The following is a 22,994-nucleotide window of genomic DNA, read 5'->3' as shown; positions in this document are numbered from 1 at the left end:
TCACACTAACGTTGATAACATGCTAATGTTTAGCAGTTCATCATTATCATGGTCACCATCTTGATTTAGCTGATTAGCATGCTAACATCTGCTAATTAGCTTCAACACAAAGTACAGCTGAGGCTGATGGGGAGGTCATTAGTTTGGCAGGTATCTGGTCACAAAACAAAGAACGAATTCAAGTTTTAACCTGGTTCATATTTCTTCTAAATATTCATCCCAACAGTTGTTTAGATGTTTGGCACCAGATGAAGGACTGACCTGTTGGTCATGCTGTTAGCACGGCTGAAAATTCTACGTGGATTTCATCACATTCAGATATTCACGCCTGCATGTCGAGAAGAAACCTTGCTGATGCTGCACCTTCATTCGTGCGAACCTTTCACGCCTACCTGAGACAAACCGCGACACTGACACGATAACCTGTCCTGGATCGGGGGGGCGATTAGGAGATATGGCCAGAGACTGAGCCGGGACGATGACACTGGAGAGGGCAGCTTGTGTCCTGAGTCCTGTGTGGTCAGCTTTAAAGCAGGGGTAGGTAACTTGAATAAAAGTAATTTTTTGTCATATTTGCTAAACCTGTCCCTATGTCCAGACAGCAGGACATGAAACATGTAATCTGTGAAAAAAACGGCTCCATTGGCCCCACCTACTGCTCCTACTGCGATTTGCAAGAATCCACCGTGCCCGACACAAAACAACCAATCAGAGCCAGAGGAGTGTCTGAGGAAGTGTCTGACATCTGTCAATCACTTCTCCCACACACTGCGCGTGGCCCCGCCCCCTCCCTCCGCTCATTCTGCCGCTCAGTCAAACAGCTCTGTGAGCGGCGTCAGGAGGCTCGTGAAAGCTATGGCGGAGCAACAGACACCCGCAAAGGAGAAACTGCCCATACGGCCACTGCCAACAGCAGCATGTACGGCTAAGACAACAAGTAACCATGAAGCTAATATGCTGATTGTTACAGTAACACTCTGCAGCGCGTAGGGTATGTTAGCGACTGTGACGTAGCGGCTGGGCAGTTAGCTTGTTTCCGATGCTAAGGCTAGCGTTAATGGTTGTCACGGCAGCTGTGCATAGGCCGCAGGGAGGAGGGGCTTGGAGGCAGGGCATGAGTGCAGCGGAGAGGGAGGGGGAGTGACGTGAACTTGTGCTGGTTCAAATTTTCAGGCTTGGTCTGCTCTCTTCTCCATCTTACCTACTGCAGCATTGAGGAACAAAAGCATTTGATTAAGATGTTAATAAAATGACTGTGGACTTTAGACTGCTTCTTTATTGATCCCAACTTTGGAAATTTTGCTGCAGTCACAATTAAACATACAGACGACCACAGGATGTATACAAGAATTTTTTTCAAAAAATATAACAAAAAGGTGACAAAAAATAAAAACAGGAATAACAGCTGAACTTGTGTCTTCTGCTTTGTCACAGCAGCCTGATTCTATATTAAACCAAGACCTTCATCTTTGCAAACCTTGACCAAGAGTGACCAGATATGACCACAAAAAAAACTGGAATATTTGTTACAATCACATTTTCAGTTGTAGGATTGGAAACTGTGGCTGAAAATAATTGAAATACGCTTCATAAATTCAGTGAAGTCACTATTTTACTGATGTAATCCCCTTTACATCCTTTATGTGATTATCCTTCATCCTTTATATTACAGACATGGGCTCAGGAACACTGTGAAAAACACAAATATTTGCATCCTGTTTCTATTTATTTGTCCACCCTTCTTTGGAATCAGGGTTGTAAACCACAAAATTCTACAAGAAACATGAAATGACATCATTTGTCCTTCGTAAAACCCTTAAAAACACAACCTGTACAAACACCTGGAGTCTGCCTGGACAGCAGTTTGCCTCTGATACACCTGACGTTTGACGTCTGTGGAAGCTGCTTCTTTCAAATATGATCTTTTTAACATGTGACAAGAGGAATAATAACAAGCTGTATGTCAAACAATAACGTGCAGATTGCTTCAGGCAGCATTATTTCATTCTATGTCATTTTAATATGTGAGACTCAGATAAACTCACCTGGTCTGTAGTTTTTAGATTCTGATCTCTGATCGTCTGTCGTCCGTCTGTCTGGACTGTCAACTGCTGTGCTGTCCACATATATGTTAATCTGTGTGTGTGTGTGTGTGTGTGTGTGTGTGTGTGTGTGTGTGTGTGTGCGTGTGTCCATTTAATTGTGGCTTTTTTTGCATGTTGTATAACCAGTAAATGTTGCTCGTTCACTTTGCATTGCCTCTGATTGGCAGCTGTCGTTTGCAGTTTGTCATCTTTCTCCTTCACAGGTGCAGAGTCGCTCCCTTCCACTGCCTTGCTCAAAGACACTTCAACACACACGTCAGGCCCTCAATAAGGACACGTCACTGTAACCTTCCTCTGTCATCAAAAACACACACATAGACTGAACACAAACATATTCTTTCCATTTCTTCCATCATTTAAAGTCATAGATTTTTATTATATTTATAGCTATATGGATTCATTTTGATTTTTATGTATTTATTAGCTTTTTTCACTTTCACATTTTCAAGGATTTGATCATTGGCCATTGATTATTGGTTTGTTCTCTCATGAAGGAAAAAGCTCAGGCTATGACAAAGAGTCCACTAGATGTCGGCATTTGTCTCTAAGTTTGTCAGGAAATCTCATTTCCTGACCTGCTGCACAGACTGAATTCAGCATCATTCAACACAATCATCCATCTCAACTTTCTTAAAAATCTGTAAAATATCAGTCAAAGTCAGAGCTGTCACTCTTCTGGTAACGTCTGAGTTTCAAGTCACACTGAAGGAAGTTCATTTATTCAGCTGTATTTTTCTACCGAACTGCATTATGGGAAATGTAGGATCCAGCATTTCTGAAGTTTGACCCATACTGGACTCTGAACACCAGGATTTCTCGGCCACTGCTGCAACTTTTCCATCTGTCTCTTGTGAGTGCCCAAATTTTATGGAAGTGCAAGTTTTCATTGACAGTTTTCACCTCTAGTAATCTCAGTTGTTTTTCATCTTTTTAGCAGTTAAGGTGCAGGACAGTTGTTGCATTTTGTCCAAAGCAAAAGGTGGAGCTTTCACATTTGTCTTCATATACGTCCTTTTTTAATCACACGTTTGCTTTGTTCCATATACCTGCTTTTTGTTGACATTTAGGATGATGAGGGTTCAAATGGTGCCTGATATGATGGGCCTGCATTTCTGGGGGCTTGCAGTCTGTTACTTTGAAATATTTGGGGATGACCTTGCCATGATTTCTATGAGGAAATGTGGAAAATACAAAGGTTGTAGCATTTGTGCATGCTCCCGAGTGCCTGGCTTGCCTCCCTTCTGCCCCATTAAAGCGCTAACAGTGTGCAACACGAGCTAACTTTAGCTTCGAAATGGAGTGTGCTTACATCAACAAACACCAACAGGACTGCAAAGCATGTGAGATACATTGTGACATGGTGGATTTAGCTAGCTACTGTTAGCTAATGTTAGCTTGCAGGTGTCAAAAGAGGTTGAGATCCCGACTTAGTGTTTAGTGTCCAAAATGAAAACGAAGACCACATAAAGATTAGTCACATTTTTTAATGTCAGCACATTTTAGAGCTACAATGGTTCAACTTCACAGCAAACATTCTACTTTAAAACACACTTTAAAACATGGATACAGGATGTGACATTTACAAATGACAAAAGTCTGAAAATAATGATCATTGATGAATTATAAGCATCACATTGAAGTTGCACTGACACACAAAGCTGTAATGACATTTGATTTAAATTCTATTTGAAGGACTGTTGAGTATTGAAATGAATGAGAGTGATTTAGTCCGGAACAGCTGGCTGCTCTGTCTGTGTGCAGCACTGTGACTTTCTGATACACAGGGTCCTATTTGAGCACCAGTTCAGTGTCTGGACTCCTTTCCAATGAGCACTACTAAAACAACACAGACTGAACAATAATATCAAACCTCACACTCACAGGTCTCGTCATTTAACAGCAAGATAATTAGTAATTGTGTCTTTCAGGCTAATCTGAAAATAAGATAACAGTAACCCAACAAAACTGGAGAAGCCACACCAGTTTAAATTACAACTGTAAGAACCCAAACCAACATTAAAATGCATGAAAATAAAGAGAAAAACACCCCAAAGCAGCGAGGCTGAACAGGCTGCTGCTAAATATCTCCAAAATCACAGAATCACAGCCACAAAGTGTCCCACGGTAGAAGAACAGCACACAGAAGAAGGTCACGAAGGGCCTCAGCATTGGGTCAGTTGTGGAGACCTTTTAGACCTCGTGGCCTGAGTTGACTGAGGTGCACCAACAGCTCTCCAGAATCACAGTTCAATATCTACGACACATTGAAATGCAGAACGTCCTCAAGTGTTAGCAAGTAGCTTTACTGGCTCCTTATACAGTTTTTCTCTAACTGTTTTCTGTCCTTGGATACTGTAAACTAATCTAACCTGGTCCTTGTCCTGATTTATTGTTCTTCTTACAGCACAGTAGTTTTCCTGCTCTCTGTAGAAAGAGCAGAGGTAAGACCAGACTGCTGGGCAGACCGAACCAGAAGTTCAACAACCACAGAGCACATTTTTCACTCTCCCCCAGGTGTGGTGAGTCAAACAAAGTAGTGGAAAGTATATTCCCCCAAAACCTGATTGACAGCACTCCCAGTATGACCATGATGGTGTAGAACACCTTCAGTTTTGATTGGTCAACCCGCTGTCTGCCCCCACCCACTTCCCCTGGTCCTGGACGAATCAGAACACAGAGAACAGACAAGCTGCAGAAGGATATGACAGTGAAGGTGAAGGTTAGGGTACAAATGAAGAGAATGACTGAGGAAATTCGGCTTGTCACTGATATGAGACCTCCCGCCACAAAGCACAGCAGCCAAACACAGCCAATGGTGACATTTCTGAGTCTGATCCCATTTGTCTTCAGGCTCAGGTAGGTGATGGGGTGAACCACAGCCAGGTAGCGCTCCACACAGGTCAGGACATGAAAAAAGGACTGTCCAGATGAGTTGATAGATAAAAGATAGGCACCCATAGGAATCATTTGTGGGACATCAGTGTGGACGGCACAACAGACGAGTGTGGACCCAAAGACATTCATCAGCTCTGTGACGATCATGTGGAAGGTGAAGACGTCGGAGTGGCTCATCGTCTTTCTGGAGCGCTGTTGGCGCCATCGTTGGAAACCCAGATAGAGGACGAAGATGTAGAGAGGGAGGAGGATGAGGAGGCTGGTGATGGTGAAGGTGGTGATATTGAAAGCTGTGGTTGTGGAGGTGAAGCAGGTCAAAGAAAGGTTGAAGGAAGAGGAGAGGGAAGGAGGAAGGGAGGCATTAGAGGAGGAAGAAGAGTTGACTGACATAACTAAGAAAAGAAAGACAAAGAGGGAAAGACAAAAAGAGGGTGAGAAATAAAGTCATGGAGGGAAAATTGTGAAATTCTGTAAACTGTGTCTGAAAATTGCTTTTGACGAAGAGTCTGCAGCCATGCGAGCAGCTCTGTCAGGTTGTACTTGGACACAGTGGTGCTTTGAGCTAAATGCTAACACAGAATGCTCACACTCACGCCGTGTTCCCACCGAACGCGATGAAAGCGATTTAATCGCGCGTCAAATGAAATCGCGTCGCACTACACGCTCCAGTTTTGATGCTGGTCCAATATGCAAAAAAACGCCTCGTCGCGGCATCGCGTCGCGCAGCGAGCCCGCCCAAACAACAACATTTCTTCCGCCATTCATTCTCTCGTCGAACATGACTGAGAAAACCACCATCGCTAACCAACATAGTCCATACACCTCGCTCACGCTCACCCAGGCCTTGTCTTTCTTGTTCCTGACCCTGTAGAGGGGACAGGAACTGTCACACAGCTCTGGGTGAGCGGTGACGGCAACAATTAGCTGCTCCTTCATTGTTTCTGGCGGTTTGATTTGCGCGGCGAGGGAACACCAGGACGTCCGTACGTCAGCACGTGGTTGACGATCTCAACGCTGATAGGCTGTCGCGGCGCGTCTTCGCCGCAAAAGTTCAATTATTTCAACTCGAGCGATGAAGCGATGGCGCGATGGGGCGACGCGATGGGAGCGATTTTCGCGGCCAACGCGTCCATCACGCCGCGCAATCGCGTCCAGCGCATCGCCCGGCGCGATGACGCCTCGAATCGCGTCTTTGCATTGACTTTATATGTAATCTTGTCGCGCGATCTTGCGGCATCGCGTTTGGTGGGAACACGGCGTAACATTGATAACATGCTAATGTTTAGCAGTTCATCATTATTGCATCGTAATTGTAGGATTGGAAACTGTGGCTGAAAATAATTGAAATACGCCTCATAAATTCAGTGAAGTCACTATTTTACTGATGTAATCCCCTTTACATCCTTTATGTGATCATCCTTCATCCTTTATATTACAGACATGGGCTCAGGAACACTTTGTGAAGAAACACAAATATTTGCATCCTGTTTCTATTTATGTGTCCACCCTTCTTTGGAATCAGGGTTGTAAACCACAAAATTCTACAAGAAACATGAAATGACATCATTTGTCCTTCGTAAAACCCTTAAAAACACAACCTGTACAAACACCTGGAGTCTGCCTGGACAGCAGTTTGCCTCTGATACACCTGACGTTTGACGTCTGTGGAAGCTGCTTCTGTCAAATATGATCTTTTTAACATGTGACAAGAGGAATAATAACAAGCTGTATGTCAAACAATAACGTGCAGATTGCTTCAGGCAGCATTATTTCATTCTATGTCATTTTAATATGTGAGACTCAGATAAACTCACCTGGTCTGTAGTTTTTAGATTCTGATCTCTGATCGTCTGTCGTGGCTTTTTTTGCATGTTGTATAACCAGTAAATGTTGCTCGTTCACTTTGCATTGCCTCTGATTGGCAGCTGTCGTTTGCAGTTTGTCATCTTTCTCCTTCACAGGTGCAGAGTCGCTCCCTTCCACTGCCTTGCTCAAAGACACTTCAACACACACGTCAGGCCCTCAATAAGGACACGTCACTGTAACCTTCCTCTGTCATCAAAAACACACACATAGACTGAACACAAACATATTTGGCAGTCAGTCTTCTTTCCATGTCTTTCATCTTTTAAAGTCATGGATATTTTATTACCGTCGCGAGTGGCAGCCCTTCCAGCAGTTCTGTGCTATTTGGTACCTTTAACTTTTAACTCCTTGTAAGATTATTTATTGCTTAAAATTTGTGGAATATGCTGGAACCTGTGAATTTCCCTTGGGGATTAATAAAGTATTTATCTATCTATCTAGTATTTATATTTATCCATATATATGTACATATGTTGTTCTACTGAATTGATATATGTGTATATAAATCCAGTATAATAAAATCAGCACCAATGCAAAGTGAATGAGCAACATTTACTGGTTATACAACATGCAAAAAAAATAGCCACAATTAACACACACACACACACAGAAACACAAACACACACTCTCTCTCTCTCTCTGACACACTCTCACACACACACACACACACACACACACACACACACACACACATTAACATATATGTGGACAGCACAGCAGCTGACAGTCCAGACAGACGGACGACAGACGATCAGAGATCAGAATCTAAAAACTACAGACCAGGTGAGTTTATCTGAGTCTCACATATTAAAATGACATAGAATGAAATAATGCTGCCTGAAGCAATCTGCACGTTATTGTTTGACATACAGCTTGTTATTATTCCTCTTGTCACATGTTAAAAAGATCATATTTGACAGAAGCAGCTTCCACAGACGTCAAACGTCAGGTGTATCAGAGGCAAACTGCTGTCCAGGCAGACTCCAGGTGTTTGTACAGGTTGTGTTTTTAAGATGTTTACGAAGGACAAATGATGTCATTTCATGTTTCTTGTAGAATTTTGTGGTTTACAACCCTGATTCCAAAGAAGGGTGGACACATAAAAAGAAACAGGATGCAAATATTTGTGTTTTTCACAGTGTTCCTGAGCCCATGTCTGTAATATAAAGGATGAAGGATAATCACATAAAGGATGTAAAGGGGATTACATCAGTAAAATAGTGACTTCACTGAATTTATGAAGCGTATTTCAATTATTTTCAGCCACAGTTTCCAATCCTACAATTGAAAATGTGATTGTAACAAATATTACAGTTTTTTTGTGGTCATATCTGGTCACTCTTGGTCAAGGTTTGCAAAGATGAAGGTCTTGTTTTAATATAGAATCAGGCTGCTGTGACAAAGCAGAAGACACAGGTTCAGCTGTTATTCCTGTCTCTTCATCAAAAGCAATTCTCAGACACAGTTTACAGAATTTCACAATTTTCCCTCCATGATTTTATTTCTCACCCTCTTTTTGTCTTTCCCTCTTTGTCTCTCTTTTCTTAGTTATGTCAGTCAACTCTTCTTCCTCCTCTTATGCCTCCTTTCCTCCTTCCCTCTCTTCCTCCACCAACTATCTTGCTTCATTGCAAAACTGCTTCAACTCCACAACCACAGCTTTCAGCATCACCACCTTCACCATCACCAACATCCTCATCCTCCTCCCTCTCTACATCTTCATCCTCTACCTGGGTTTCCAACGATGGCGCCAACAGCGCTCTGGTCAGACGATGAGCCACTCGGACGTCTTCACCTTCCACATGATCGTCATAGAGCTGATGAATGTCTTTGGGTTCACACTCATCTGTTGTGGTGTCCACACTGATGTCCCACAAATGATAATGGTGGGTATCTCCTTTTATATCATCAACTTATCCGGACAGGTGCTCTTTCACGTCCTGACCTGTGTGGAGCGCTACCTGGCTGTGGTTCACCCCATCACCTACCTGAGCCTGAAGAAGACAAATGGGATCAGACTCAGAAATGTTGCCATTGGCTGCGCTTGGCTGCTGTGCTTTGCAGGAACAGGTCTCACGTTAGCAGATGGCGAACGTTTAAAGGACATTGTAACTTCTTGTTTCATTGCCTTCACTTTCACTGTCGTCTCCTTCTGCAGCTTGTCTGTTCTCTATGCTCTGATTCGTCCAGGACCAGGGGAAGTGGGTGGGGGCAGACAGCGGGTTGGCCAATCAAAGCTGAAGGCATTCTACACCATCATCATCATACTGGGAGTGCTGTTGATCAGGTTTGGGGGGAACATGGTTACCTCTGCTCTGTATAACTCACCACTGACAGGGGAGAATGAAAAATGTGTTCTGTGGTTGTCCTTATTTTGGATCTGTCTGCCCAGCAGTCTGGTGTCACCTCTGCTCTTTCTACAGAGAGCAGGAAAACTACTGTGCTGTAAGAAGAACAATAAATCAGGACAAGGACCAGATTAGATTAGTTTACAGGATCCAAGAACAGAACACAGTTAGTGAGAGAGAGAAACTGTATCAGGAGCCAGTAAAGCTACTTGCTAACACTCGAGGATGTTCTGCATTTCAATGTGTCGTAGATATAGAACTGTGATTCTGTGATTCTGGAGAGCTGTTGGTGCACCTCAGTCAACTCAGGCCACGAGGTCTGAAAGGTCTCCACAACTGACCCAATGCTGAGGCCCTTCGTGACCTTCTTCTGTGTGCTGTTCTTCTACCGTGGGACACTTTGTGACTGTGATTCTGTGATTCTGGAGATATTTAGCAGCAGTCTGTTCAGCCTCGCTGCTTTGGGGTGTTTTTCTCTTTATTTTCATGCATTTTAATGTTCGTTTGTGTTCTTAGAGTTATAATTTAAACTGGTGTGGCTTCTCCGGTTTTGTTGGGTCACTGTTATCTTATTTTCAGATTAGCCTGTTTATTAAAGGCACAATTACTAATCCTGCATCCATGTTTTTAAAGTGTGTTTTAAAGTAGAATGTTTGCTGTGAAGTTGAACCATTGTAGCTCTAAAATGTGTTGACATTAAAAAATGTGACTAATCTTTATGTGGTTTTTGTTTTCATTTTGGACACTAAACACTAAGTCGGGATCTCGACCTCTTTTGACACCTGCAAGCTAGCATTAGCCAACATTAGCTAGCTAAATCCACCATGTCACAATGTATCTCACATGCTTTGCAGTCCTGTTGGTGTTTGTTGATGTAAGCACACTCCATTAATAAGCTAAAGTTAGCTCGTGTTGCACACTGTTAGCGCTTTAATGGGGCAGAAGTGAGGCAAGCCAGGCACTTGGGAGCATGCACAAATGCTACAACCTTTGTATTTTCCACATTTCCTGAGAAAAATCATGGCATAGTCAACTCCAATTTTTTCAAAGTAACAGACTGCAAGCCCCCAGAAATGCAGGCCCATCATATCAGGCACCATTGGAACCCTCAACATCCTCATCAGGCAAATGTGAACAAAAAGCAGGTCTATGGAACAAAGCAAACATATGAATAAAAAAGGACGTATATGAAGAAAAATGTGAAAGCTCCACCTTTTGCTTTGGACAAAATGCTATAACTGTCCTGCACCTTAACTGCTAAAATGATGAAAAACAACTGAGATTACCAGAGGTGAAAAACTGTCAATTAATACTTGCACTTCCATAAAATTTGGGGACTCACAAGAGACAGATGGAAAAGTGAAAACTGTTGCAGCAGTGGCCGAGAAATCCTGGTGTTCAGAGTCCAGTATGGGTCAAGCTTCAGAAATGCTGGATCCTACATTTCCCATAATGCAGTTCGGTAGAAAAATACAGCTGAACAACTGAACTTCCTTCAGTGTGACTTTAAACTCAGACGTTACCAGAAGAGTGACAGCTCTGACTTTCACTGATATTTTACAGATTTGTGAGAAAGTTGAGATGGATGATTGTGTTGAATGATGCTGAATTCAGTCTGTGCAGCAGGTCAGGAAATGAGATTTCCTGACAAACTTAGAGACAAATGCCGACATCTAGTGGACTCTTTGAGTACTACAAGCACCATTTGTCATAGCCTGAGCTTTGTTCCTGAGTTAGAGAAGAACAGGTGCTACTGACCATCAATTTCACATGTTGGTTGAAACACAGTCGTTAACTGAAACAGAAACAGCTTTGACAGTTGTTCATCACAATTTTTATATCACTCACTCATTTGAACTATATGAAGATTTAACGTTATGCATAACGAGTTTTGTGCGTTGGGTAGCCTTGTTTGGTTAGTGTTTAGTGTCCAAAATGAAAACAACGACCACAAAGATTAGTCACATTTTTTAATGTCAGCACATTTTAGAGCTACAATGGTTCAACTTCACAGCAAACATTCTACTTTAAAACACACTTTAAAAACATGGATGCAGAATTAGTAATTATTATTATTACTTGGTAATTGTGCCTTTCTTAAACAGGCTAATCTGAAAATAAGATAACAGTGACCCAACAAAACTGGAGAAGCCACACCAGTTTAAATTACAATTGTAAGAACACAAACCAACATTAAAATGCATGAAAATAAAGAGAGAAACGCCCCAAAGCAGCGAGGCTGAACAGGCTGCTGCTAAATATCTCCAAAATCACAGTCACAGTTCTATATCTACGACAAATTGAAATGCAGAACGTCCTCGAGTGTTAGCAAGTAGCTTTACTGGCTCCTGATAGAGTTTTTCTCTCTCACTAACTGTGTTCTGTTCTTGGATCCTGTAAACTAATCTAATCTGGTCCTTGTCCTGACTCATTGTTCTTCTTACAGCACAGAAGTTTTCCTGCTCTCTGTAGAAAGAGCAGAGGTAAGACCAGACTGCTGGGCAGACCGAACCAGACCATAGACAACCACAGAGTACATTTTTCATTCTCCCCCAGGTGTGGTGAGTTATACAGAGCAGTGGAAAGTATATTCCCCCCAAAACTGACCGACAGCACTCCCAGTATGGCCATGATGGTGTAGAACGCCTTCAGCTTTGATTGGTCAACCCGCTGTCTGCCCCCACCCACTTCCCCTGGTCCTGGACGAAACAGAACATAGAGAACAGACAAGCTGCAGAAGGAGACGACAGTAAAGGTGAAGGTTAGGGTACAAATGAAGAGAATGCCTGAGGAAATGTGGCTTGTCACTGCCGTGAGACCTCCCGCCACAAAGCACAGCAGCCAAGCGCAGCCGATGGTGACATTTCTGAGTCTGATCCCATTTGTCTTCTTCAGGCTCAGGTAGGTGATGGGGTGAACCACAGCCAGGTAGCGCTCCACACAGGTCAGGACATGAAAAAATGGCTGTCCAAATGAGTTGATAGAGAAAAGACAGATACCCACCACTGTCATTTGTATGAGATCAGTGTGGACGGCACAACACATGAGTGTGAACCCAAAGACATTCATCAGCTCTATGACGATCATGTGGAAGGTGAAGACGTCCGAGTGGCTCATCGTCTGACTGGAGCGTTGTTGGCGCCATCGTTGGAAACCCAGGTAGAGGACGAAGATGTAGAGAGGGAGGAGGATGAGGATGCTGGTGATGGTGAAGGTGGTGATACTGAAAGCTGTGGCTGTGGAGGTGAAGCAGGTCAAAGAAAGGTTGAAGGAAGAGGAGAGGGAAGGAGGAAGGGAGGCATTAGAGGAGGAAGAAGAGTTGACTGACATTACTAAGAAAAGAGAGACAAAGAGGGTGAGACAAAAAGAGGGTGAGAAATAAAATCATGGAGGGAAAATTGTGAAATTCTGTAAATTGTGTCTGAGAATTGCTTTTGACGAAGAGTCTGCAGCCATGCGAGCAGCTCTGTCAGGTTGTACTTGGACACAGTGGTGCTTTGAGCTAAATGCTAACACAGAATGCTCACGCTAACATTGATAACATGCTAATGTTTAGCAGTTCATCATTATCATGGTCACCATCTTGATTTAGCTGATTAGCATGCTAACATCTGCTAATTAGTTTCAACACAAAGTACGGCTGAGGCTGATGGGGAGGTCATTAGTTTGGCAGGTATCTGGTCACAAAACAAAGAACGAATTCAAGCTTTGACCTGGTTCATATTTCTTCTAAATATTCATCCCAACAGTTGTTTAGATGTTTGGCACCAGATGAAGGACTGACCTGTTGGTCATGCTGTTAGCACGGCTGAAAATTCTACGTGGATTTCATCACATTCAGATATTCACGCCTGCATGTCGAGAAGAAACCTTGCTGATGCTGCACCTTCATTCGTGCGAACCTTTCACGCCTACCTGAGACAAACCGCGACACTGACACGATAACCTGTCCTGGATCGGGGGGGCGATTACGAGATATGGCCAGAGACTGAGCCGGGACGATGACACTGGAGACGGCAGCTTGTGTCCTGAGTCCTGTGTGGTCAGCTTTAAGGAACAAAAGCATTTGATTAAGATTGGTGAAAATTTGACTTTTGGTTCAATGTTAATGAGCTTGTGTCTTCTGCTTTGTCACAGCAGCCTGATTCTATATTAAACCAAGACCTTCATCTTTGCAAACCTTGACCAGGTGCAACCAGATATGACCACAAAAAAACTGTAATATTTGTTACAATCACATTTTAAATTGTAGGATTGGAAACTGTGGCTGAAAATAATTGAAATACGCTTCATAAATTCAGTGAAGTCACTATTTTTCTGATGTAATCCCCTTTACATCCTTTATGTGATTATCCTTCATCCTTTATATTACAGACATGGGCTCAGGAACACTGTGAAGAAACACAAATATTTGCATCCTGTTTCTATTTATGTGTCCACCCTTCTTAAGAATCAGGGTTGTAAACCACAAAATTCTACAAGAAACATGAAATGACATCATTTGTCCTTCGTAAAAACCTTAAAAACACAACCTGTACAAACACCTGGAGTCTGCCTGGACAGCAGTTTGCCTCTGATACACCTGACGTTTGACGTCTGTGGAAGCTGCTTCTGTCAAATATGAGATAATATGTGAGACTCAGATAAACTCACCTGGTCTGTAATTTTTAGATTCTGATCTCTGATCGTCTGTCGTCCGTCTGTCTGGACTGTCAGCTGCTGTGGATGGATGTTTAATGGGATTCAAATGAGCTGTAACTTAAAACTGGTGTTTATTCAAATCAACCAGCCATTTCGAGCAGAACACCTGTGACCAGGTATTTATCACGACGTGTTGATAAAAATCTGTTTTCACAGTGACATTGTGGGGACTCACCTGCCTTATGGGGACAAAATGCAGGTCTCCTTAATGTAAATCATTAAATTTTAGGGTGAAGACTGAGGATAGGGTTATGGGTTAGGTAAGGTTAGGGTAAGGCTCCAGGAAATGAATGTAAGTCTATGTAATGTCCCCACAAGTGATAAAAACACAACGTGTGTGTGTGTGTGTGTGTGTGTGTGTGTGTGTGTGTGTGTGTGTGTGTGTGCCCCTTGTTCTCTTACGTAATCCCCAAACAATCTGTCAATCAGACTTGTTCCGTCTTTTATTAATTTTGGGTCAAATTTGACTCATTTAGATTTTTTACTATATTTGTCACCTTGACTGTTTTGCTAATATTGATAATTTAGCTAATCTTGACATTTTGTGTTCGTAATTATCTGATCCTCTTTATGCAAAAACAACACATTCTCAACATTTCATTAGATAAAAGCGTATTACACTGCATTTCTTACTCATATTGCTAATTATGCTGATCGTGTCCTTCTTGTTTTTGTAATCATCTCATGCTTTTTGTTCAAAAACACTCATTTTGAAGACAGTTGTAATACACCCTTTATTACATAGTCTACTTATTGTTCCTCACGCTTAAAGGTTCTGTATGAGACTTTCACTGCCACTAGATGTTGCACTCATACCAATCAAATGGGTCCCTGGTCTGAACGGCACCAAACCTCATTGACAAAAACAGTAATTTCAGAGAGAGTAAGTTCGAGATAGATCTGAAAATGTTCTCACTGTGCACGCTCTTTCCCCAATGAAGAGAGATTTTCGGTAGTTTTTTTTTTTTAGTCTCGTCTTTTCTCATCAACAGTATTGCATGTTGATGTAGTCACAGATCGTATTTAATGGCATCTTGTCATCGCCTTGTGTTAGTCATGGAAGATAAGGTGGCTCACAAATATATCTCTTAGATATGCTCCTTAGACTAACATATAGTTTAGGTGTTAAATAGAAGTTGAGATGAAGACCTTGACAGCAGTAATTGTTTTAGGTTTTTCTGTTACTGCATCCCACACATGGACACACACGTCTGTCAGAAGAAAGATTAATCCAGCGTGGTGTGGATGTGTGTTTGCGTAACAGGTCCAACACACAGGACATGTGAACATGTGGACATCTCGTGAAAGCAGTAAAAATCACTCCTTTTGTTTCTTCGTGCTGTCGGGAAATGATCTTTCCATGTCGGGTTCACAGTGCAGGGAAAAGCCAACATACCATTCCCTGAGCTACGGGTAATACTTAAACAGGGCCACTAGATGTCAGCATTTATCTGTAAGTTTATCTCGGGAACTCTAATCTCAATCATTCAGCACTATAATCCATCTCAACTTTCTTATGAATGTGTAGGAACATCAGTGAAAGTCAGAGCTGCCACTTTTCTGGCCACATTCGGCTGAAGGAGGTTCAGCTGACTCGTTATGAGGTGACCTCTCATCCTGTGAAGACAGTTTGTCCTCTGTGACTCTGGAGGGAGCTGCATGGGTTTCTCCTGAACTGCATTATGGGAAATGTAGGATCCAGCACTCCTGAAGCTGGACTCGAAACACCAGGATCTCTTTGCCACTGCTGCACCAGTTTGCACTTTTTAATCTGTCCCTCTGTATTTGGCTGTGAACAGATTGTCTGATGCATGTTGAAAGTTGAGCAATTTTCACCTGGAACATCTGTTGACATTTGATATTTAGTCGAACCATCCCTAAAATGAACATGCAAGGTTTGATAATGTTGTGTAAGAAATCACTGCTTCATATTTACCAATTACATTACAGTTACTACTCAAAGAAACATTTCGTTATTTCAACAGTTTGGACATGCACTTTTATATTTAGGTGTCTTTTCGGTAGTTTGATGGATGGTTGGTGTCAATTCAGGCTCTGTAACATTCATACACATGGAAGTCACATCCAGTTTAAACAAAGACAGTGTGGACGCCCACAACGTCCACACGAATACGTTTAAGAGTCAGAAAATAAAACAACGGCCACATTAAGATGAGTCAGTCAGATTTTTTAATGTGAGCACATTTTATAGCTGTAATGGTTCAACTTTACGGCAAATGTTCTACTTTACAACACACATTAAAAACATTAATACAGGATGTGACATAAAATAATTAATCATTAATGAATCATAAGCATCGTACTAAAGTTGCACTGAACACACAAAGCCTTGACGATAACTGATTTAAAGTCTACTTAAAGGACTGTTGAGTCCTGAAACGAATCAGTCTTCTGCTCTGTCTGTGCGCTCTATGGATGGATGTTTTGCTCAAGCCTCATGTAGCTCAACTTGTGTTTGTGGGACGTGTTAAAAATGGAACCGCTGCCTGATATTCAGGCCACGATTGACATGCCATTGCAGTTTTTGTATTCCTTTCGGCACGACCATTAGCTAAGCCCTTCCCCTTGTTAGCAGCGGCAATAAGATCCATCCAGCTGTCGAGCTGCCTTGAAGTCAACTTTTACCTGATGCTATGCTGGTCTGGGAGAGGTCTGCTGGAACATTGAACATTAATGTGAGCTAATTTCAGCAATCGTAGCCAATGCTAAAAACAGCGGCAGAGAGAAACAGACTTTGATTTGCAGGTGAACTCGCAGAAGCCATCTCTGCAGGTGTGTGGTCATGTTGATGATTACTGTGGTGTCGATGTATTCGTCCACATACGGGAGTAGATTAAGGTTAGCAGCAACCAGTTCATGGGGCTAAGTTTGGTCGAGCTCTGAAATCAAGGACCCTCACTTTTACAAATTTCTGTGAATTTCAGGTGTCAAATCATCCACCGTTACCATCATAAATGAGCTGTATTTAAATGGAAAACTCGACAGGTGTAGTAACAGTAAGTAAAGGAGTCAGGCTTGGTGTACGATCAATTGCACTCATGTTTATGTTTATGATCGTACCTCCTTTTATTGTGAGTGCAGAAGACATTTGCTATGGTCTTTGTTGGCTGAGGTGCCCAAGCAGCTCTCCAGAATTACAACCCTTTATCTACGATTAATTTAAGCTTCCTAGATTATCAGTTGCTAGATTTATTGGATTTTCCTAATAATGTTGCCTACATGTCACTGCACACAATAAAGAGTTTTGCTCTTGTCAGTAATTATTTTCTGTTCTGTAAACTAATCTGGTCCTGATTTACTGTTGTTCTTACAGCACAGCAGTTTTCCTGCCCTCTGCAGAAAGAGCAGAGGTAACACCACACTGCTGGGCAGACCGAACCAGAAAACAGAAAACCACAGAGCACATCTTTCAGCCTCCCCGAACTGTGGTAATACATACAGACCAGAGGTAAGTGTGTTCCCCCCAAGCGTGAACAACAGCACTCCCAGTATGGCCATGATGGTGTGGAACGCCTTCAGCTTTGATTGGTCAACCTGCTGTCTGCCCCCACCCACTTCACCTGGTCCTGGACGAATCAGAACACAGAGAACAGACAAGCTGCAGAAGGAGACGACAGCGAAGGTGAAGCCTACGGTACAAATGAAGGCAACGACTGTGGCAACGCTGTCTTCAATGAACATGACACCTGTCCCTGCAAAGGACAGCAGCCAAGCGCAGCCAATGGCGACATTTCTGACTCTGATCCCATTTCCCTTCTTCAGGCTCAGGTAGGTGATGGGGTGAACCACAGCCAGGTAGCGCTCCACACAGGTCAGCATGTGAAATAGCATCTGTCCAAATTGGTTGATGGAGAAAAGATAGGCACCCACCATCATCATTTGTGGGACATCAGTGTGGACACCACAACACATGAGTGTGGACCCAAAGACACTCGTCAGCTCTATGACGATCATGTGGAAGGTGAAGACGTCGGAGTGGCTCATCGTCTGACTGGAGCGCTGTTGGCGCCATCGTTGGAAACCCAGATAGAGGACGAAGATGTAGAGAGGGAGGAGGATGAGGATGCTGGTGGTGATGAAGGCAGTGACGTTGACGATGCCAACTGTGGTGTTCACGCAGATTTGCAGTTGATAATAGCTGCTGGCTGAGGACAAGAGGGGAGGAGGAAGGGAGGCATTGGAGGGAGAAGAGGAGTTGACTGCCATAACTTTGGGCAAAGGCAGAGTCAGTGAAAAAGATGGAGAGAAAAACAAAAGATGGAAATAGTGAAATCATGTAAGAACTCTTCAGGTCTCACAGGTTAGAGGTCAAAACACTCGGTGAGGTTGGCAGGTTCAGAGTATCTTTACAAAGTATCAATACTTTAAATGACAAACCACAAAGTACAAATTATTTTATTGCTTATAATTTTCTGATGGATGAAAGATTTATCAGTAAAGAAAAGCACAACACAGTCCTCACAGTGATTTTCAAGAACATCAGTCGAGCTGGAAAAATGAGTTGATTAATCAATAACTCCATCAACAGGCAAATGATCTGCAGCTGCTATTTTTCACTTCAGGTATTTTCAAGCAAAAATAGTGAAAATCCAGTGAACATTCTCCAACATGCTTCCAGCTCATCAAATGAGAGGATTTTGCTCCTTCATGTCATTGTAAAATAAATGTCTTCGGCTTTTGGAGTTTTGATCGAACAAAATGAGAAATTTGATGACGTCATCTTGACTCTGAGAAGTTGTGATGGTTGTAAAATAATGATCAGCTGCTGCTGTAGACAGTAAAAACCAGAAGATGTCACGATGCCTTTACAGGACACTCACCTCGTCTGGAGAATCTATTTCTGACCTTCCGTCTGCTGCGTTTCAGAGTCAGTGACGGCTCGAAACTGATATCACACAGATATACAGCACGTTGACACACAGTGTGTGTGTGTGTGTGTGTGTGTGTGTGTGTGTGTGTGTGTGTGTGGAGCAGGTGGAAGCAGGACTGTGGGGTTTTTGCATGTTGTAAAACAAATCCAGATTTCGTGATACTTTTTCCACGGTTCATTTCTGCCTGCAAATTTCCTCATCGCGCTCCCTTTTTCCTTGGAGAGCAGAGCACAACGTGAGCTGCGAGTGTTGACATCAGGTTACGTTTGACAGCTGAAACATGAACAAACTCTGAACTCTTAGGATGAAGTTTTACTGTAAACCTCAAATCAAAGCTGCTCTTCAAATCCATTCCTGAGTTATTTAGTGTCTGAGCCGACATCTGCGCCGGTTTCTTAATGATGCATCAATGCAAATGTCAGTCACTGTGTCTCTCTGCGAAGATGAACATTCGTCAGCATTCAAATGACTTTTATGTGAGCGATGACCGGTGAGTATTCAAATCAGATGAAGTGACTGAGCTCGCAGCGGCTCTCTGTATTGTTTCAGTCAATCAGAGCATTTTTTTGTGTTGGCCTGTCGTGTAAATACAGCAGAGTAAATGAGTTTAGATCATGTATTCATTTTGAAACTCAGCAGCCTCCATCAATTATCTATCAACACTCATTATTTTCAGGGTTTCAGAGGGAAAAAGGACGAAAGGATGAGTTATCAATATGAGTTATCACCTTCATAACTAATACTGATACTAATCAAACCTCATGTTTTATGTCTGATATTTACTTGCTTTTTTCACTTAATAGTTCATGTTTAAGGATTTGATCAATTATTGGTTTGATCTTTTCTAATGGAGGAAAAAGTGAACGTACTACTACATGCAGTACTTGTAGTACTTCAAAAGGACGCTAGATGTCGGTATTTATCTCTAAATTAATCTCAGGACATCTCATTTCTGAGATGCGTCACAGAGTGAAGTCAGAATAATCCATCTCAACTTCATTACAACTCTGTAAAACATCAAAAAAGAGTCTGAGCTAATGACTCGTTATGAGGAGAACTACTCCTAAAACAGTGTGTCTCCTGTGGCTCGGGACAGACCTGTCTTTTGTCCACTGAACTGTATTATGGAAAATGTAGGATGTCTTTATATATAACTTTCACGACGACATCCTTGTCGCTCCAAACATTGCATCATTTCATACAATTGTTGGAGCTTGCAAAATTCAATTACCTAATATTTTGTCCATAATTGTCCCAAAATTAGTCTGAACGTTATATGAACAGGTACGATCATGAACAGTGTTGGGGAGCACAGTTACAACTCCAAATGCTAATGCTAATAAAGTTCTTGCAGAGTGATATCGAAAAAAAATCACCTGGCCCCATGATATTACATGATTTCACTCTGCTAGCTCAGCCTGCTAGCTCTTAATTGTGCATGAATAACATCCCACTGTTTTAAGTCATTTCCCATGTCATAATCAGAACATTCATAAATATCAATGCTAATTTCCAGTGTCCCCAAATTCATGTCTCGGGGTACATCATGTTTTATTTTTAAGCCCATACACAGTAAAAGCTAAGCTAATGCTAACCTTAACCCAAGTCTGCACCTTAAATTTAGAGATTTACATTGTGGGGACTTGGGTTTTGTCCCCATAATAAGGCAAGTCCCCACAATGTGACTGTGTAAACATCCCTATGTCCTCGCAACAGGAGGAATACATGTATACACACACACACACACACACACATTTTTGGTTTTCATCACTTTTGGGGACACTGTATAGACTTAAACTCACTCTTGAGGACTTATCTGAACCGTAACTAGAACCACTACCTGCCCTTACCCTAACCTTAATCTTAGCCTAACCTTAACTTAAACCTAACCTTAATCCCAGTCTTCGCCTTTAAATTTAATGATTTACATCATGGGGACCTGCATTTTGTCCCCACAAATACAGCGAGTCCCCACAATGCGACTGTGTAAACAGATTAATGTCCTCGCAACGTGATGAATACAGGGCATGGGCACACACACACACACACACACACACACACACACACACACATCTCCACGGGGGGAGTTTCCTGTTATACTGAACCGGAGCAGAAGGGGAGGAGTGAGGAGGAGGAGGAGGAAGAGGAAAAAGTGGGAGGAGAGGAGGGAAGGAATGTCCGAGCAGATGCATTGTGTTCTGTTATCGCACGACCAGAGAGAGAGAGGGCAAGGAGGGAGGGAAGAGTGACTCTGCTGGGAAGTAGTAACTCTCTCAGAAGGAGGTGTGACTCAGCCGTGGAGAGAGGAGCAGCTCCTTCATGTGTGGATGGAAACTGTTGGAGACGTGGATCAGTCGACCAACAGACCTGCAGCAGCTCAAAGCTGATCTAAACACCTCTGACGTGTTGAGGAGTGGACGCCTGGAGACCGAGCTGAAGCTGCATCAGTGATTTCAAGTCTGAAAGAAGCCTGAAGAGTGACGGGAAGAATAATTGATCAGTTCAACACCTGATCAGAAGCCTGATTGAAAAGTCTCACTTGTCCTAAATTGACTGGTTTGACACTCGATTGGTTGAGTCTGACTGACTCCTAATTGACTTTGTGGAAGTCAGCTGTGAGAGCTGATTGGAAGTCCAGTCGATCGATTGGAGCCTGTTGGAGTCTGTTTTGGCGTCAGGATGAGCGGAGCAGAGGAGGTGGTGTGCGAAGGCTGGCTACGAAAATCCCCACCGGAGAAAAAACTGCGGCGTTATGTGAGTACTTCACTTCTTCTTCAGGCGAAAACAAACACGAAGAACAAAAGAGCAGATTTCTGAAGCACCGCTGTGTTTGTCAGGTGTCCGGGGCTCGCTTAAAGGAGGTCAATAGTGACTGTTACATACAGAGCACACACACACACACACACACACACACTCCTGAGCAGTTTTTAATGAAGCCTGTTCAGGCTGAAGATTAGCTCTCATTTCATCACTGCTGACACTCTGAGTCATTTCCTAACGTTGCAGACTCCTGATCATAAACTAATAAAACCTTCAGCAGAGCACAGCTGTCGCTTCTCCACCTTCATTTTAATCTGAAGTTAAAGATATTGAGCTCGATGGGCACGTTTTGTGCAACAGGCAGTGTAAGTGCTATGTTTCAGGTGGGACTCAATGGCAGACACAGAGAAGAGACAGAATGTACTGAATGTGCAAGGAGGTGCACAGCAGGTGAGGCACGAGGTAATGAGGTGGTGAGCAGGTGGTGTGAGTATGGAGGGTTGGAGGCTTGAGGCTGGAGATCAACGCTGCTGAACTCACTGATCCAACACACAACTCTGGAGAAACTAACACTCGATGAAAACAAACACCACTGACACTGAGAACAGGCCGACCACACTGGTGACGAGTCCTCAGCCGTCCACAGTCTTTATACTGTGCTGATTGTGACGAGCCCCAGCTGTGATGGAGCCACCTGGAGAACCACGCCCAGCCTCTGCCTAAAGAGGAAGCACAGCCCCGCCCCCTCCACAGCACACAGACACAAGAGGTCTTCCAAACCGTTAGATGAATACACACAAACAGGTCTAAACCTCAGAGTGGTGCTGCCCTCAGCCTCAGCTCAGAACAGCACCAAAGGCCTAGTGGCCAACATGTATAGATCATGACTGTGCAGCTCCTCACGCCTACTTGCATGAGAAGGGGATTTGAATTCCCTCCTAACCATCAGAGGCTGGGAAAATGTTCAGAAACCAGCACTTCAGTCCTCTGAATGTGTGAGATACGAGGTCAGTCCACACAGGACATTGATCTGATGAGTGTTTTTCAAGTGTCAACTGCTTGATAGATAGGTTGATTGATAGATGGGTGGATGGATGGGTGGGTGGGTGGGGGATCTTACTTTGAAGGAAAACAGCCTATAAGACGTTATCGTGTCCCAAAATCCAGTAAAATCAGGAACAATTCAAATCAGCATGAGGCTGTTTGTCCAACTTCAGCCCGGCTTGCTTTCCAGTAAAGAAGCAGCTTAGTCAGTTATTCACACTCTCACTCTCACACACACACACACACACACACACACACACACACACACACACACACGAGCTGCATATCTGGCATGCCTTGCCAGTGAGTTGAGCTAATCTCATCTCCCCTCTCCATATTTTCCCTTAATCTTTCTTTCTTTCAGAGAAAACTTTGGTCTGTCG

General features: G+C 42.9%; 1 protein-coding gene across 1 annotated transcript in view; it reads left to right on the top strand.

The window, feature by feature from the left end:
• The first annotated feature begins 21,041 nt into the window (after positions 1-21,041).
• Positions 21,042-22,994, top strand: part of LOC143317039 (GRB2-associated-binding protein 1-like) — a 14,699-nt gene continuing 12,746 nt past the window's right edge. The window contains exon 1 of the mRNA XM_076724961.1: positions 21,042-21,561. Within this exon, the coding sequence (XP_076581076.1) occupies positions 21,487-21,561 (75 nt within the window). The 5' untranslated portion in view covers positions 21,042-21,486. The remainder of the gene's footprint in view (positions 21,562-22,994) is intronic.

This window comes from Chaetodon auriga, chromosome 24 (assembly GCF_051107435.1).
Source record: "Chaetodon auriga isolate fChaAug3 chromosome 24, fChaAug3.hap1, whole genome shotgun sequence".
Lineage (NCBI taxonomy): Eukaryota > Metazoa > Chordata > Actinopteri > Chaetodontiformes > Chaetodontidae > Chaetodon > Chaetodon auriga.
This window is presented reverse-complemented; position numbering and strand designations above follow the sequence as displayed.